Genomic DNA, 15,557 nt, shown 5'->3' with positions numbered 1-15,557 from the left:
TATAGAGTTTATCAAAATTTGGGGAAATGCTTATTGTCTCATAAGAAGTAAAAGAAAAATATTTGATGTACAGCAGAGCCTGGTAGGCTGCAGTCCATGGGGTCGCTAAGAGTCGGACACGACTAAGCGACTTCACTTTCACTTTTCGCTTTCCTGCATTGGAGAAGGAAATGGCAACCCACTCCAGTGTTCTTGCCTGGAGAATCCCAGGGACGGGGGAGCCTGGTGGGCTGCCGTCTGCGGGGTTGCACAGAGTCGGACACGACTGAAGCGACTTAGCAGCAGCAGAGCTGAACATTATTCATTTAAAAAGACTGGAGAGAATTATATCAAAATGTGAATAATGGTGGGATTATGCAATTTATTTTCTTTTACATTTCTTTTACATTCTGAAACTTTCATGCTTTGGAGTTTTTCTTACTCTGATGGATTAAAAGGCTGCCCCAGGAGGCCTGCTGGACCAGGGAAGGCTTGGTCAGGCCTCCACTGGCCTGGGAGCAGCAAGGCTGGAGAACCTGCCGTGGCTGTACCTTTTCTTCAGGCCCTTTGAAGGGTGCTGGTCTCCTGGTGGGCTTGGCTGGGGTGGGGGCACAAGGCAGCCTCCCCCGTCCGTGTGAACGGCCTGATGGGTCACCCCTCCTCGCTGATCAAAGCCAGAGCATCTGGGGGTTGCTTCTGGGAGGAAAGAGGGCCTCATCCTTTCAGTGCTGTCTGGGCCTGAGCAGAGAGAGGCTGAGCTGTCTGTGGAGAAACAGGGGAGGACCCTTGACTGAGCAGAGTGGCCAAGGGGGCTTTTTTTTTTCTGAAGATGGGCGTAAACTGAGAGTTGAAAAATCCTGCAGGTGAAGTTCATTCACTGATGCATTTATAGAAGCTTGCTGGGCATTCAGTTCACTAATTTAATCCTCATTTGACCCTATGCCGAAAGTGCTATTGCTGTCACCACCCCCGTTTTACAGATGAGGAAACTGAGGCCCAGAGAGGTTTCAGATCTTGCCAAAGTCACCCAGCTTCTGAGTGGTGGAACTTGATTCCAGATTCAGTGCTCCTAACCACGTGACTATGTTGATGGGCCCCTGGGGGTGGCTTTGCTGAGCCTCTTGCAAACCAGACTCCATTCCTGGTTTGGAGGAAAGGAACAGGGATGCAGGAACAGGAAGCATGCTGGAGGGCGGTGGTCGGAGGCCAACACAGTAACCCGCTGCCCTCTCACCCCAATCTGTTCCAGGCCTCGCTGGTCCTGCAGGTGTCCTACACGCCGCTGCCTGGAGCCGTGCCCACCTTCCCACCCTTAACACCTCTGGAACCCTCCCCGACTCTGCCTGACATGGATATGGTGGCTGGTGAGGAGCCCACCCTCACCCTGGCAGGGCTGGGGGGATAAGCCTAGTGGTGGCACCTGAGCCTGGGAAGGGGGTGCCTTCCTAGATTGGGGGCTGCCCGGGCCTGGCGAAGAGAGGCCGTGGGTGGGTGGGAAGTCTGTAGAACTGACTTCTGTCTTACAAAATAAAGCAGCAGGAGGCATGCCCTGTAGGTGCCACTAGGGTTAGCGTGAGGACGTCCTCCCAGCGCCAGCTGTTTAGGGAGGGTGTTGTGTGGATGCTGGGTACCTGGCCCTCTGCAGCTCCAGAGAGGTGGGAATTTTAGAGGGCGGGCCTGTGCTGGGGAGCAGGTCTATCCTAGGAGACGCCTGAGCCCTGCCCGCTGCCCAGCACGCTGCAGGTCTTTAGCAATGACATGTGGTGAAAGAGTTGGACTTTCCCTGAGAGCCCTGAGCTGATGTCAGGGGATGAGTTCCTGTCTTGCCTTGACACCAAGTAGCTGTGTGGCTTCGGGCCAGTCACTCCCCCTCTGGGCCTACAGTTTATTATTTGTGAAAAGTGAGCAGACTGACCAAGCCTCACAGTTGCCCTTTACCTACCTCTCCTGGCCCTGTGAAGTGAGGACCAGCCCGGGTGGCTGGCTTGTCAGTGGTGGCTGGGGGGGACATGACAGTTCAGCCTGCTGGAGTGAGTAGGAAGCACACAGATGGGCCGGGTGGGGTCTTGCCCTTGGGAAAGATTCCAGCCTTTCTCCCTTGGTGAAGGGAACCCATCCCAGGTGTGCCCTGAGCCCCTCCTGGGGCCCGTGTGGGGCTCCTGGTGGGGGAGGCAGAGCGGGGCCCCTCTTGTTGGCCTTGGCACTGTCTGAGCTCAGAGGTGGGGTGATCCCTCTGGACTGGGGTTGAGGGAGGAAGAAGGAGGTGCTCCTGGTGAACGAGATGGAGAGATCGAGGGTCCCAAATGTGCTGGGACCACTTTGAGGTGGATCTGACAAAGTTAGGCTCTGCCCCGAAGGTGGCGAGAAGGTCCGTCTGGACAGACAGGGCACCTGTTCCGGAGCTTTGTGTCGGGCAGGGGCAGGCGGGGCGGGCAGGGCTGGTGGGGTGGGGGGCCCTGGGTTGGCTTCCCTCACCAGCTCCCTCCCCTCCTGGGGCTGTGCCCTGCCCATGTGCCAGGTGGGGGCCAGAGCCTGGCCGAGACCTGGTCCCTGCTCAGTGACAGCACCGTGGACACGAGACACTCTGGAAGGAAGTGGCTGGCCCCCACGGGTGAGACGCGGGCTGGGCTGTGCCGGCCCTCGCGCCCGTAACCAGCTCACTAGCTGCCGCCATCAGCTCCCCAGAGCGGGGCGAGGCAGCCAGGAGGGCTCCTCCTGCAGGTCCTGGTGGGGAGGGCTGGGGCCATTCTGTCTCCTCCTGCCTGCTAACCGGACTGACCACCCTCAAGTTTCAGCTGTTGGAAGCTCTTCTTCTTCTCCCTCATCCATTCTGGCTGACCGCTGGGGAAAGAGAGGGGCGGGGGAGGTGGGTGCTGGGCCATCGGGTCTGCCATCAGCTGGGACCCAGGGGCCAGAGGGACCCAGCCTCATTACAACCCTCTCCTCCAGACACAGGAGGAGAGGAGGACACTGAGGACCAGGGGCTCACGGGAGAGGAGGCCGAGCCATTCCTGGACCAGAGCGGGGCTCTGGGCCCGGGGACCCCCAGCACCCCGAAGAAACAACCTTCCCATCCGCCCCCCTACCACCCCGGAGGGGGAAGGAAGAGAAGCGCGCCTGCGCCCAGCAAGCCTCTGTCGGACAAGCCGCAGGACTTCCAGGTGACCGCGGTATCCTCCTTCAGCCAGAGGCAGCCTCTGAGGCCAGCATTAGACCTGTCTGTGTAGCCGTGGGGCAGGTCCTAAGAGGGGAGTCTGGTTCCCCTGGGTCCTGGGCAAACGCTCGATGGGGAGGCCATGTCTTGGGGCCTCTAGAAAAAGCCTCTGCCCAGCCCCTGGTTTTACTCTTAAAAAAAGGCAGGGGGTGGGGGGGGGGGCGTCACTGCAGAGCGCCAGCATCACCACAGCTGTTACCTGTTTGCCCAGCCAGATGCCCCCTAGCCAGTGCTCTGGCTCCCCTGTCCACGGGATTTCCCAGGCAAGAATACTGGCTGGGAATACTTGTTCAAAGTGACGAACAGCACGGCTGTCACCTGGGGGCATGCTCAACATGACCCACTGACTCAATCTGCATTTGAACAAGATCCCCAAATCTAAGAAGCTCTGCCTTTTTTTCTCTATCCGTTCCCCCTGTTAACAGTCATGGTTTTTCTGAAGGTCATTTGCAGTTTGAATTTGTTCAAGCTTGTCACAGAATAAAACTATGAAAACCAACCCTTTGATTTATTTTTATCCAAAAACCTATCTCATTTAATTTGGGTCTTTTTCTTGTTTTTTTTCTTTTCTTTTCTACAGAATTTTCCATTTTGATATAATTGCATTTAGTGATATTTAACTTCAGAACTATTTTAAAAATTAAAAACAGGAAACATCAATATTTATTTATTGAATGCAATGAATTATAAAACTATATTTCAGTTCCAAATTGTGGTAATTTCAGAAAAGTTTTAGTTATAACCCACAATGTTTGCCTGCTTCCCGGATGACTCAGACAGTGAATAATCTGCCTGAAATGCAGGAGACCCTGATTTGATCCCTGGGTCAAGAAGATACCCTGGAGAAGGAAATGGCAGCCCACTTCACTCTTCTTGCCTGAAAGATCCCATGGACACAAGAGCCTGGTGGGCTATGGTCCATGGGGTCACAAAGAGTTGAACACTACTGAGTGACTAACACTTTCGTGTTTGCCTGAGACAGAATTCTAATTTATTATTATTTGCAAGACGTGCCATTGTTTTCTCCTTAAAACAAACAAACAAAAACTTTTGGGACTTTCCTGGTGGTCCAGTGCTTAAGACTCCTAATGCAGAGGGCCCAGGTTCGATCCCTGGTCAGGGGACTAGATCCCACATGCCACATTTAAGACCCAGTGAAGCCAAATAAGTAATAAATGAAAAAAATGATTTTTTTTGGTAGAAAATTTGGAAAATACAATGAAAAGAATAAAGATCACTCACTCCCTCTTCCCATTGCTATTGATAATATATCCTACAGCAGCTTATTTTTAAAATAAATAATTGCTGGTTAGAAATTAGAACCAGTAAACACTGTATTTTTTCATGAAAGTTTTAACACTTTAAAACGTAATATTCTTAAATCTTTTGCATAACTTTGGAGGCACAGATGTTCTTGAAACCCTCATTTATTGAAAGTTCAATGAAGAAAACTCACTTCTAAGAATGTCAGACATTCTGTGCTGCATCTTATACTATATAAGGATGAAGTGGGGTTGCATCACTATGTAGCTCTGACCTCTGAGGGAATTGTCAGTGAGGAGTATTCAAGTCCCCCAAGAACATCACCATCGAGGGGTCTGAGATGGGGCTTGTGCAGGAACTGAACAGGGACTGGATTCTCGGGCCACCCCTGGAATTTACTGCTGGCAGCTTACCTGGGGCAGCCGGGCAGCTCTTATGAGGCACCATGGAGTGTTATAGATGCCAAGGACCTTGGTGGGAAAATACTGTTCTTACGATGTTCTTCCTAATTCCTTTTTAATACCTGTCCCAAGAGGCTGGCTGTGAGGGTGGGCCCTGAGATTTCTGACTCTCGCGTAGGGGTGGGGGTGCGTGCCTGACTTCTTCCTCTCCTCTGGCTCATAGCCTCTCCTGGCTTTCAGATCAGGGTCCAGGTGATCAAGGGACGCCAGCTGCCAGGGGTGAACATCAAGCCTGTGGTCAAGGTCACCGCCGCTGGGCAGACCAAGCGGACGCGGATCCACAAAGGAAACAGCCCCGTCTTCAATGAGGTGGGAGCCCCTGGGTTAGGGCTTGTGCCTTGGTGGGAGTGCACAGCAGACGCCTGGCAGTTCACTCAGGTTTTGCAGATGGCACAAACATTGGGTGGAGAGCAGTGCCGGTCCTGAGTAGGTTATCTGAGGAACTGGAGAGAGGGCTCCTGCTCTTACTCCTGCCTTGGGCTCCCCCTGCTCCACACCCCCACCATCCGTGGGGCCGGCCACCCTGTCCTTGAGATGACCACTTCCGTGAGGTTGAATTCCCAGAGCCTGGTGCTGGGTTGAGCCCACCGCACACTCACTGTGTGGACCAGCCCTAGAGGCTGGGTGGTGGCCTTCTCCTCCTGGCCCCGGGCTCAGCGGGCCTTCATCTGTCTCCCTCTCGCCCTGAACCAACAGACTCTCTTCTTCAACGTGTTTGACTCTCCCGCGGAGCTGTTCAATGAGCCCATCTTCATCACGGTACGTGCCAGCCATCGGACGCTTTCTGTGGGCTCCGTGTGTGTGTGTGTGCGTGTGGGAGAAGCTTAGATGCCGAGCCTGGGTGACAGGGAGCAGCTCACAGCCTCGCGCTCCCCACTCCCAGTCCACTTGGCACAAAGATGCCTTCGGGCTTGGATGCAGGAGGCAGCGGAGTGGGGAGGCCCTGACGCCGCCCAGCTTCCCCAGGTACCAGACTCATTCGTGCTGTGGTCCTTTGATTTTCATCTTATTTTGTTTGTCTATATGTCTGCTTCTGGCCAAGGTTTTGTTTCACTGGACCTTAGCTCTTTCCATCATCCTCGCTTCCTCTGAAAGGCAGTATAGTTGAGTGGCTAGAAGTGTGGGCTCTGGAGCCAACCTATCTGGCTTCTAGTCCTGCCTATGCCAGGGAGAGGACATGTGATTCTGTACAAGTGGCCTCTGTGCCTCTTTCTTCATCTGGAGAATGGGAACGATAATAGTACCTACTTGTGGGGTTCTCATGAGGGTTAAGCATTGCTTGGAATAATCTCCGGGATAGAGCCAGTGCTGTCGAGAGTGTGGGCTGTTATTATTTGGGAAGGAGGAGCAACTGGGCTGGGACCTGTCTGGCCCAACGTTTACTTGTGGACAAGAATTTTAGTTTGTTTTCCTTTCAGGTGGTGGACTCCCGTTCCCTCAGAACAGATGCTCTCATCGGGGAGTTCCGGGTAAATGGTTTATTCTCTTTGAAAGCAATCAGTTCTCATTTATCCATCCACATTAGCGGAAACTCTGTGGATGATGGGCAGGATTGGTGCTCAGAGACCTGTCTGTCTTGGTCTGTGTTTGGAAAAATACGATGATAAAGTCTAAACAAGATCTTCTCCTAACCCAGAAATCCTCTTCACAAAGGTAGTAGAGAAAGAGAGCGCTTTTGTTATTGAATAAGCATTAAACCAATATGATGGTATTGTCGGCCATCTGATAAGAGATTGCGAAGACAGAAAGAAATCCTGTATAGATCCAAGCAGACACAACCCATTCCATACGTATTCTTGAGATGAACAATAAACAATTACTAATGCCCACGTGAGTGGCCAGGATAGCGCCTTCAGTACACATGGTTCATCCTGACTTTACCTGGTAATTGGGGTGACAGTCACAAGAAAAATCAGAAAACAAACTTGCATTTTTATGATGGGAGGTAGTTTTACAATTTGGTTAAGGTAGGCCCTTCCTTTGCCAGAGATTGGAGAGCCTGGGGAAAGGCACTCCTGGGTCCTAAAGCTGAGGAATGACTTATCTGGTTTCTAAAAAGATACATTTCAAAGAGTCAGGGAAAGTACTTATATTGACAAGTTTTCCAAGGAAAACGTTCTGAGAAAAAGAGAGGAGAGGCAAATTGCCCCCCTTCTCTCCAACAGGGGGAGTTCAGCTTCTTACTGTTAATCCACATTTGTCTTTGCATCCTGGAGAGGCAGTGTGGGCCCTGAGTTTGGGCAGCTCTCTTCCTCAGTCTGGCCATCTGGGGCCAGCGCGACACCAGTGCTCAGTACTCTGAGCTCACCAGGGCTGGGGAATGGGTCCAGATTGGGAGTCGCCCAGGAGGCGGTGTGGGGTGACCCTGCCCCTTCATGTGTCCCAGACGTGCAGAAATGAACCCGCAGAGGACCTTGAACTGATAGCATGGGATGTGTTTAACAGATTAGTGTCAAGGCAACGGGTACTGGAGATCTTCACAAATGGCGTTTGAATGTCATTCTTATTGATTTTCTCAGTTTTGAATCTTCAAGAATTTCTCAAATGGAAAGAAAGGGCACAGGTTTATTTGACCCTCCTTCTGCTTTCCAAATAAAATACGGCCCCTTCTCTGAGAAATAGTCACAGATAGAAAACGGAATCTGTTTTTCTAGAGAAGCAGTTTTTGTTTTTTTTTTAAAGAATGGATTGAGCTTGAGTCATTCTATAATAAGCGGGGTCTTATGTTTTGTGTCTCTTATTGTAAGAACCCAAGGGTGAGGTTAAAAAAATTTTTTTTTCCTAATTATAAAAGTAATCCATGATTTTAAAAAAACTTTGTAGTTTTTGAGAGCAATTTTAGGTTCATAGCAAAATCAAGTGGAAAGTACAGAGTTCCCATATGCCCCCACCCTACACATGCATAACCTCCCCTACCATCACATCAAAACCTGTAGGGTTTTTTAATAGAAAATTATATAATATAGGAAAAAATAAGAATAAAATAAAAATCACCCAAATCTGCCACCCAGAGGTAGTGCAGTTGCCATCCAGCATGTTTTCTTTGCTCTGGCTTTTCTATGCATAGATACACTTCACCAAACTTCAATCAAGATATATTCCACTTTTTCCCCATGTAATAACAGGTGACCAACATTTTCTCATGTCTCCAAATGTTCTTGAAAACATGATTTTTAATGCATCAGATTTTTGATTTTCATGCATCATACTTTGTTTAACACTCTGCTGGCAGGACCGTGACCTGTGCCTCTTCTGTTTGCTTTCAGCTGGACGTGGGCAGCATCTACCGAGAGCCCCGTGAGTTGCCCTGTCACCCTCTTGGGCAGGTCTTTGTATCTGGGTTCCGGCTACATGGGGGCACCCACTTGGGACACTTATCTTTTCTTCTTGGGGATTTTAGACTTTAGAGGTGGAGTCTGATCTTGGAGGTGAGGCTGCAGGAATAAAGAGAGGGCAGCTTTCATTTTCTGGGTAAAACAGGTCCCCAGGAATATCAAACCCTCATGTGGGTTTCAGCTGGCTCAGTTGGGATGCTAAACTGGAAGCCCTAAGCAAAGATTGCTGGAGGCTGGGGTCCCTCCAGATGGATGAGTCATTTAGACGACAAGTCTAGGATTTCTCTGCACCTTGGTCTCTGGTCTGGTCTGGTTACTTCCTGAAGGGGAGGAAAATGGCCTGGGGTCTGGCTTTGGCAGCCTCTGATAGTGGTGTCTGTTGACATTTCTGATTTGGACCTGAATGAACACTCAAAATACCTTTTATTTTAGAACTGGAAGTCCTTCCCCCATGTCTGGGTAGATGAGTTCTTCATCTCACCCAGTGGAGTCCACCCTGGACTCTCCGGTGTGGTCGCAGACTTGGGTCCTTCCAATTTGGGGTCACCAAGGGTGTTGTTCCCTTAGGACATGCCTACCTCAGGAAGTGGCTGCTGCTCTCAGATCCCGACGATTTCTCTGCTGGGGCCAGAGGCTACCTGAAAGCGAGTCTCTGTGTGCTGGGGCCTGGAGATGAAGCCCCCGTGAGTACATTCCTCGTCCTCCTCATAAGCACTACCACTGGGCCATGGGGGCACCAAATGAACAAACAAAAAACTTTAGCTTTTCTGATTTAAAAGAATACATGGCAATTGTGAGAAATGTAGAACATGTGGGAAAGCATAAATATGAAATGAATCACTCATCATTCTGCCCATCAGAGAGAACCATCATTAATACTTTTGTGCATATTCTCCCATCTATATATAGGGTATATCTATTCTTTTTCAGATTCTTTTCCCTTAGAGATTATTATAAGTATTGAGTAGAATTCCCTGTGCTGTACAGTACGTCGTTGTTTATATATAGTAGTGTGTTAATCCCAAATTCCTAATTTATGCCCCGCCACCTTTGGTAACCATAAATTTGTTTCCTAGGTTTGGAAGTCTATTTCTATTTTGTAAATAACTTCATTTTTATCATTTATTTGGATTCCACGTATAAGCAATATATGACGTTTGTGTTTCTCGGACTCACTGCACTCAGTATGACAATCTCTGGGTCCGTCCTTGTTGTTGCAAATGACATTATTTCATTTTTTTTTAATGGATGAGTAATACTCCAGTGTACACACATACACTCACATATACACTCTCATGCACAATACACATACACACACAGACAAAACCAAAGGATTTCGGAGCAGACACAGGAGCTGGAGGCTTTGTGGGAAAGCCTCCTAATACTCAGTGGCCAGGACCCAGAAGGTAGGTGGATGGAGGCGCTGTTAGGCATGGATGAGGCAGGCGTGGTGGAGGCATGGGGCTGGGGAGCTGATGAGCCTGGCAGGGAGGGTGAGGGAGGACCAGCCTGATGAGGAGGACAAATAATAGGGAAGGGCTAGGGAACACACATTTTTTAAACCCCTGCTGTGTGCCAAGCTCTGTGTTGAGTGCCTCCCGTGGTATGAGGGGGATTGGAGAAGGTAGATAGTATGGAGGCTGTTTTTAGAGAAGGGTCTCAAGGTCAAGGTTTTCCTGGAGCGTTGGTTCTGAGCGGCTGGAGATTTGAGACGTGGCTGTTCCTCTAGCAGCTGCAGGGGAGGGAAGATTAAGATGCTGTTGGTGGAAGACAAGGACCTGTGTTGGTGAGTGACTTGTCCTTGTGGATATTGACTATCTCATGGGAAAACTGGAAATCAGATACACAAATGGTGAAGCAGATACTGAAATGATCAAGGCAGGGGGAGGCAGGAGTGGGGGAAAGCGGGTCTCCAGGGGAGGGCTGGGGAGGTGGAGTCCCTGGGGAAAGCCGTGTTTGATGGGGAGGTGGAGGGCAAGGTCCCTGAGGAGGTTAAGGCTGAAGAGCTGGCTGATGATGCAGGCTCAGGCACCCCGGTGGGAGGGATTGGGGCAGCCCCAAGTGCTGTGCAGGGCCCGGCAGAGCTCAGGTGGCCCAGTCCCTCCCAAGGGCGCCTCCCCTGCCCTCTCATCCCCTGTTCCTCTGCAGCTCGTCTCTCCAGACGCTGTGCCTTCGTGCTCCTGCAGGGCATCTCTGAATGTGTTCTCCTTTCCTAAAACACTCCTTCTTCCGCTCCCCATTCATCGGACCCTGGTTTTTCCCAGATGAAACCACTTTTATTGAGACCGGCTCAGAAGGAAGCCTGTGTTTTCTGGTCCAGCTCACCATGGTCTTTGGAATGGGAAGCGTGGCCATCTTTTGGTTTCCCATGGCAGCTTCCCAACTTCAGCACTGCCTTCTTCTCTGAAACCCGCCTCTCTGGTTATTTCCCTCCTTCTGGTCTCCTGGGCTGTTACCTACCCTTGGGGCAGGAGGGTCCTTGCTGGCAGGTTTCCCTGTTTGCCATTGTTCCGAGACCAGTGTGTCCTCCCTGATGAGCCGTCAACGTCTGATCTTACCTTCTTTAAGCCCTTGAGCTGAGAAATCCCTCTCGCCAGCAGTTTCTTTCTGCCTCCTTCCCTCCCTCACCCTCAGTGAGTGGTTCTTCCTCACTGAGGTTACAGCCCTGACCCCTGTCTGTTTCCCCGCCCATCAGCTGCCTCCTGCAGCCTGGTCCCCGGCTCCCATCCTCTATCTCGCTTGGTGCTCGCTAGCCCTGGGGTTTGCTGCTGTATCTCCGTGTTCCCCACCCTCCCCATGACATACTGTCCACACCACCCTTTGGTCAGCTTTGGTGGCAGAAGTCACCTGGAAGTGCTGTCCACCTCTTCTTTTACTTGGGTGATGTTTGCTTCTTATCCCATTCTCCATGGTGGCTGTTTCCTAACTTTCTGGTTTTTCCTAAGCTCCGGCCTCCGCTCCCCTTAGAGAGGCAGAGTTGCACAGTGGCAGAGACGTGAGGGCTGAAGTTCCTCTTCCCTCCCTCTCCCTCTCCCCACCTCCCTTGCATGTGCTTGAGCCCTGCCGGCTTTCTTGTTCAGTCTGTTCTGCCTCTTCTCTGGCTCCTGTCCTCTGGTCTGAACGAGGCTCCAGATTTCCTGATCTCAGAATACCTTGCTTTCACCCCTCCTGTCCAAGTTGTTTTCCTCGTCCTTTCAGCCATCCTCAAGGCTACCTAACTCTTGAGAGGACCCCACGTCCCCTTTCTCCAGTCCTTCACCAGCTGCTCGCTCCTTCATTGGTTCAGTGTGCCTCCCATCACCTTCTTCCCTGAACCACTTGCCTAAGCCCACCCATTGCCAAGTCCCGGGAGCTCTTCTCTCATTAATCTGATCTGCTGCTCCACAGTGTTTGATTCCAGAGGCATGTCTTACCTGAAACTCTCTCCTCCTTCAGCATCTATGACTCCCCTCATTCTTTTCCTTTTTTTAAAAAACTGGATTCTTCAAATTCAGCAGCTCAATAGGATTTCACTGCCTGCCTCTCTGCTGTGCCTCTGACATGACATTCAAGGCCCATGACAATCTGGCCTCAGCCAGATTTTGCAGCGTATTTGTCTGTCTGTGGAGGAGCCCGTCTCTGTCCACCTGGGCTCCTAAATTGCTCACCTCCAGCCTGGATCCTCGCAGCTCCAGATGCTCGGTTTCAGTTTCCTGTAACAAAGCACATGAACATGTCCCTTTGGCCCCTCTGACTTCACCATGGGAACCCAGTATCATTTGGTGACCACTCCTATGTTAGGTGATATCTTGGGAAGTGGCAATCGTCCCCTTGGTCCCCCAGGTCAGAGCCCTGAACACCCTTCCTCATCCCTCAGTCCAAACCTGGAAGTCAAGATGCACACAGTTGGCCAGTCTCGTTGGTGTGACGATCACGCTGCATGCTTCTCCTCTTTCCAATCCCAAGACCAGAGACCAAGGTCAGGCTCTCACATATCTTATCTGGGCCTTCCTGTGAATAAAGATGTGGTTCAGCCGCTGTGAATCTAGTTAGCCCCCACATTACCACCAAAGTCACCTTCTTTAAACCCAGGTACAATCACATGATGGGCTTCCCAGGTGGCACGACTGGTAAAGAACCTACCTGCCAATGCAAGAGACATAAGAGACACAGGTTCGATCCCTAGGTTGGGAAGATCCCCTGGAGGAGGGCATGGCAACCCACTCCAGTATTCTTGCCTGGAGAATCCCATGGACAGAGGAGCTTGGTGGGCTATGGTCTATGGAGTCGCAGAGTTGGATGCGACTAAAGTGACTTAGCATGTATGCATGCACAAATCACGTGAGTCTCCTCTTAAAAATCTTCCAGTGACCCACCCTGCCTGCCAGTTACTTTCGGGATGAAGTCCAGAATCCTCAGCATCACATTCAAGGCCATTAGCATTTGGCCTCCGGCTGATTTCGCAGGGCCACTTGCTGGTGTGTACCTGCATGGACTCCGTGCTGTGGCCACGCCAGTCAGTGTGACCCTTTCCAGAGTGTACTTCCGTCCTTGTCTTTCCACCTGTCGGAAGGCCTCCTCTGCCTCTGTTGACCAAAAGTCACTTTGTTCTTCAAGACCCAGTCCAGATGCTACTTCCTCCATGATGGCTGCCTTGTCCTCCAGGGAAACTGATGGATCTTTCCTTTCGGTCACCACCCCATGTTTCGTTAGTTTGGTTAGCTGTTGTGTCCGTCTCTGTCACTGAGACTCAGTTTGTTGAGGTCAGGGAGAATATAGTAAATAAGGACCCTTTTATCTCCCCTCTCGCCTAGTACAGGTCTTGGACACAACAGGTGCTCGATCAGTGATCGTAGCCTGTGGGAACGAACAGTGGTGTGGATGACTGAAAGCAGAGGAGGGGATCATTTTCTTCCCATGTGAGCTGAAGAAAGTGTAGAGCTATTAACAGCTCCTTCCCGGGCTCTTGTGTGACACGAGGCACTCTGGGATGGAGAATTTGGCTGCGGGGATTCTGAAGTGGGTTTCTACATGCAGACGGAGTGAGGATGGTCCAGGCAGCTTTGCAAGGAGCGGACTGCTGGGCATGGCCTTGGGCCACCTCTCCTCTATCATCTGCCCCTCAGCTGCCCAAGTGCAGCAGGTGGATCTTTTGTTCCTCAAACTGCACGTCAGCCCTTGCTCTGTGCGAGTTGGTGCCTCTGCCTGGATCCATCATCCAGGTCTCAATGCTGGGCTACCACCAACACTGTTCCCTCCCCCAGTGTCCATAGTTACCAGCCCTCTTGCTCTGTTCTCCCTAAATCCCACCCCCCGCCCGCCCCAGTTCTGCATCCAACCTCTGTGAACTCTCATCCAGCTTATCTGTAAAGTGGGGTATTCTAGGCCCTGGCCCCCTGCAGCATGGACATCACTTGGGCACTTGTTGGAATGCAGAGGCTCGGGCTCCCCCCCAGACCTGTTGAACCAGAACCCGTGTTTTAGTTGGAATGTGCAGCAGTAGTCCACAAGACACTGACTCTCCTGTTTCTAATGTACAGCCAAGTTTGAGACCCACTGCTCATGGGGCTTGCTGTCAGAATTAAATGAGAGCATGTATAAAATCAATACATATTATTTTTATTATTACTGTTCTAATCAAAACACTCAGCACATGCTGTTGCAGTCATTTGCTTAAAGGTGTCTTTCACTGTGAAATGGTGAGTGCCACGCAGGCAGGACCTCTGTCCAGCTTGTCTACTGCTACATCCGTCGTCCCCGGCAGGAGGCTGACACTTCTTAGTTGTTAAATAAATACTGGTCAGGTGAAGGGACAGACGTTACTGAAGACGGTGGCCAGCCTAGACGGCTGCCACTTCTGCGCTATTTTTAATGGGCGGGTTGGGAAGGAGACGGTGGTTCTTGAGTGCCTGCTGTGCACTGACACATTATTGAAGTCGACCCTCCCAGAGCCTGGGAGGTCAGTGTCATTGTCTCCACTGTCCAGATGAAGCTGAGTCTCAGGCTAAGGAACCTGCTGCAGATCACAGGCTACGAGTGGGCAGGATGAAATCTGCCTGTCTTCAAGATGCGCTGTTTAAGTGTGTTGGTTGAACTCTCAAAAAGGAAGGGAAAACGCTGTGCTTGGGGACTCATTAAGTAGTCCAATTTGGTTGTATTGTAGCTGGAGAGAAAAGACCCCTCTGAAGACAAGGAGGACATCGAAAGCAACCTGCTTAGGCCGATCGGCGTGGCCCTCCGTGGAGCGCACTTCTGTCTGAAGGTCTTCAGGGCCGAGGACTTGCCACAGAGTGAGTGTGGGGCCCTTGCTGGGTGACTGTGACGGGGGGACCCTGGGCTAGGCCGCCTCAGATCCCTGCAGGAAGGAGAGGGAGGGGCTGGCCCCCGGCTCCCTCCCTGCCTCCTCCTGGCCTGGCTTCTACACCCAAGTGTCTGCTAGATCTGTGCCAGCCCAGCTTCCCTTATGCTCTGCTGTCTGGGCAAGCCTCACACCCTCTCTAGACTATTCTTAGGAGAAAAGCAGCCAGAATTAATGAGAAGTAATATCAATGCTGGTGAAGTCACAGAGATGGAGGCAGTCCTCAGAGTACTAGCGGTCCCTAGGTCCGGTTCAGCATCTCCTAGGCCTGGTCTGGCTGTTCGACCACTCCATGCACCATTTTCTTGGCTCACACTAGGGGAGAGCATAGTTTCAACCAACAAATACAGAATGTTTTATACCTGTATTTTAATCCCATTACTTATTTAAAGGGTTTCCCCATGATTTTGGTTCAATTAAATGTGTACAGAAGGAACCCATTTATTGGTGTCATTAGTCAAAGCAGAAACCCTCAAACAATTAGCTTCATGCAAAACTTGTAAACAGGGACCCAAGGAGTCCCCGACTACTTGTTCTCTTGGACTCAGCTAACAACAGCGCCTGGTATAATTCTGCTAATGCACGCTGGGACCCTGGGCTGGGCTGCCTCAGGTCCCTGCAGGAAGGAGAGGGAGGGGCTGGCCCCCGGCTCCCTCCCTGCCTCCTCCTGGCCTGGCTTCTGCACCCAAGGGTCTGCTAGATCTATGCCAGCCCAGCTTCCCTTCTGCTCTGCTGTCTGGGGAAGCCTCACACCCTCTCTAGGTTTCCCAAGGGTTTGGGGACTGTTCTTAGGAGAAAAGCAGTCTCCTGCACCATTTCCTGATGCTGAAAAGCATCAGCACCATTTCCATTCTATTGTGTGCCTGGCTCCCACCGATTCTCCTTCCCTCCTCTAGGAAGCCCCCGGCTGAAGACTGGCAGCCCCTGGCTGGGGAAGCAGTTGCTGAAATGTTAGAAGGGCTCAGTGT

At 51.2% G+C, this 15,557-nt stretch overlaps 1 protein-coding gene across 22 annotated transcripts in view; it reads left to right on the top strand.

Moving 5' to 3' along the window:
• Nucleotides 1–15,557, top strand: part of DYSF (dysferlin) — a 222,320-nt gene that overhangs the window by 56,129 nt on the left and 150,634 nt on the right. For 13 of the 22 annotated variants that reach the window (XM_070798437.1, XM_070798445.1, XM_070798451.1 and 10 more), the window contains exons 5-13: nucleotides 1,229–1,343; nucleotides 2,498–2,590; nucleotides 2,929–3,140; nucleotides 5,098–5,226; nucleotides 5,614–5,676; nucleotides 6,336–6,386; nucleotides 8,184–8,214; nucleotides 8,820–8,935; nucleotides 14,395–14,521. In XM_070798437.1, the coding sequence (XP_070654538.1) occupies nucleotides 1,229–1,343; nucleotides 2,498–2,590; nucleotides 2,929–3,140; nucleotides 5,098–5,226; nucleotides 5,614–5,676; nucleotides 6,336–6,386; nucleotides 8,184–8,214; nucleotides 8,820–8,935; nucleotides 14,395–14,521 (937 nt within the window). The remainder of the gene's footprint in view (nucleotides 1–1,228; nucleotides 1,344–2,497; nucleotides 2,591–2,928; nucleotides 3,141–5,097; nucleotides 5,227–5,613; nucleotides 5,677–6,335; nucleotides 6,387–8,183; nucleotides 8,215–8,819; nucleotides 8,936–14,394; nucleotides 14,522–15,557) is intronic. The other 9 variants (XM_070798453.1, XM_070798449.1, XM_070798457.1 and 6 more) reach the window with 1 other exon arrangement.

Source organism: Bos indicus, chromosome 11 (assembly GCF_029378745.1).
Source record: "Bos indicus isolate NIAB-ARS_2022 breed Sahiwal x Tharparkar chromosome 11, NIAB-ARS_B.indTharparkar_mat_pri_1.0, whole genome shotgun sequence".
In the NCBI taxonomy this organism is placed as follows: Eukaryota; Metazoa; Chordata; class Mammalia; order Artiodactyla; family Bovidae; genus Bos; species Bos indicus.
The sequence above is the reverse complement of the archived record's forward strand: the minus strand, read 5'-3'. Positions and strand labels throughout refer to the sequence as shown.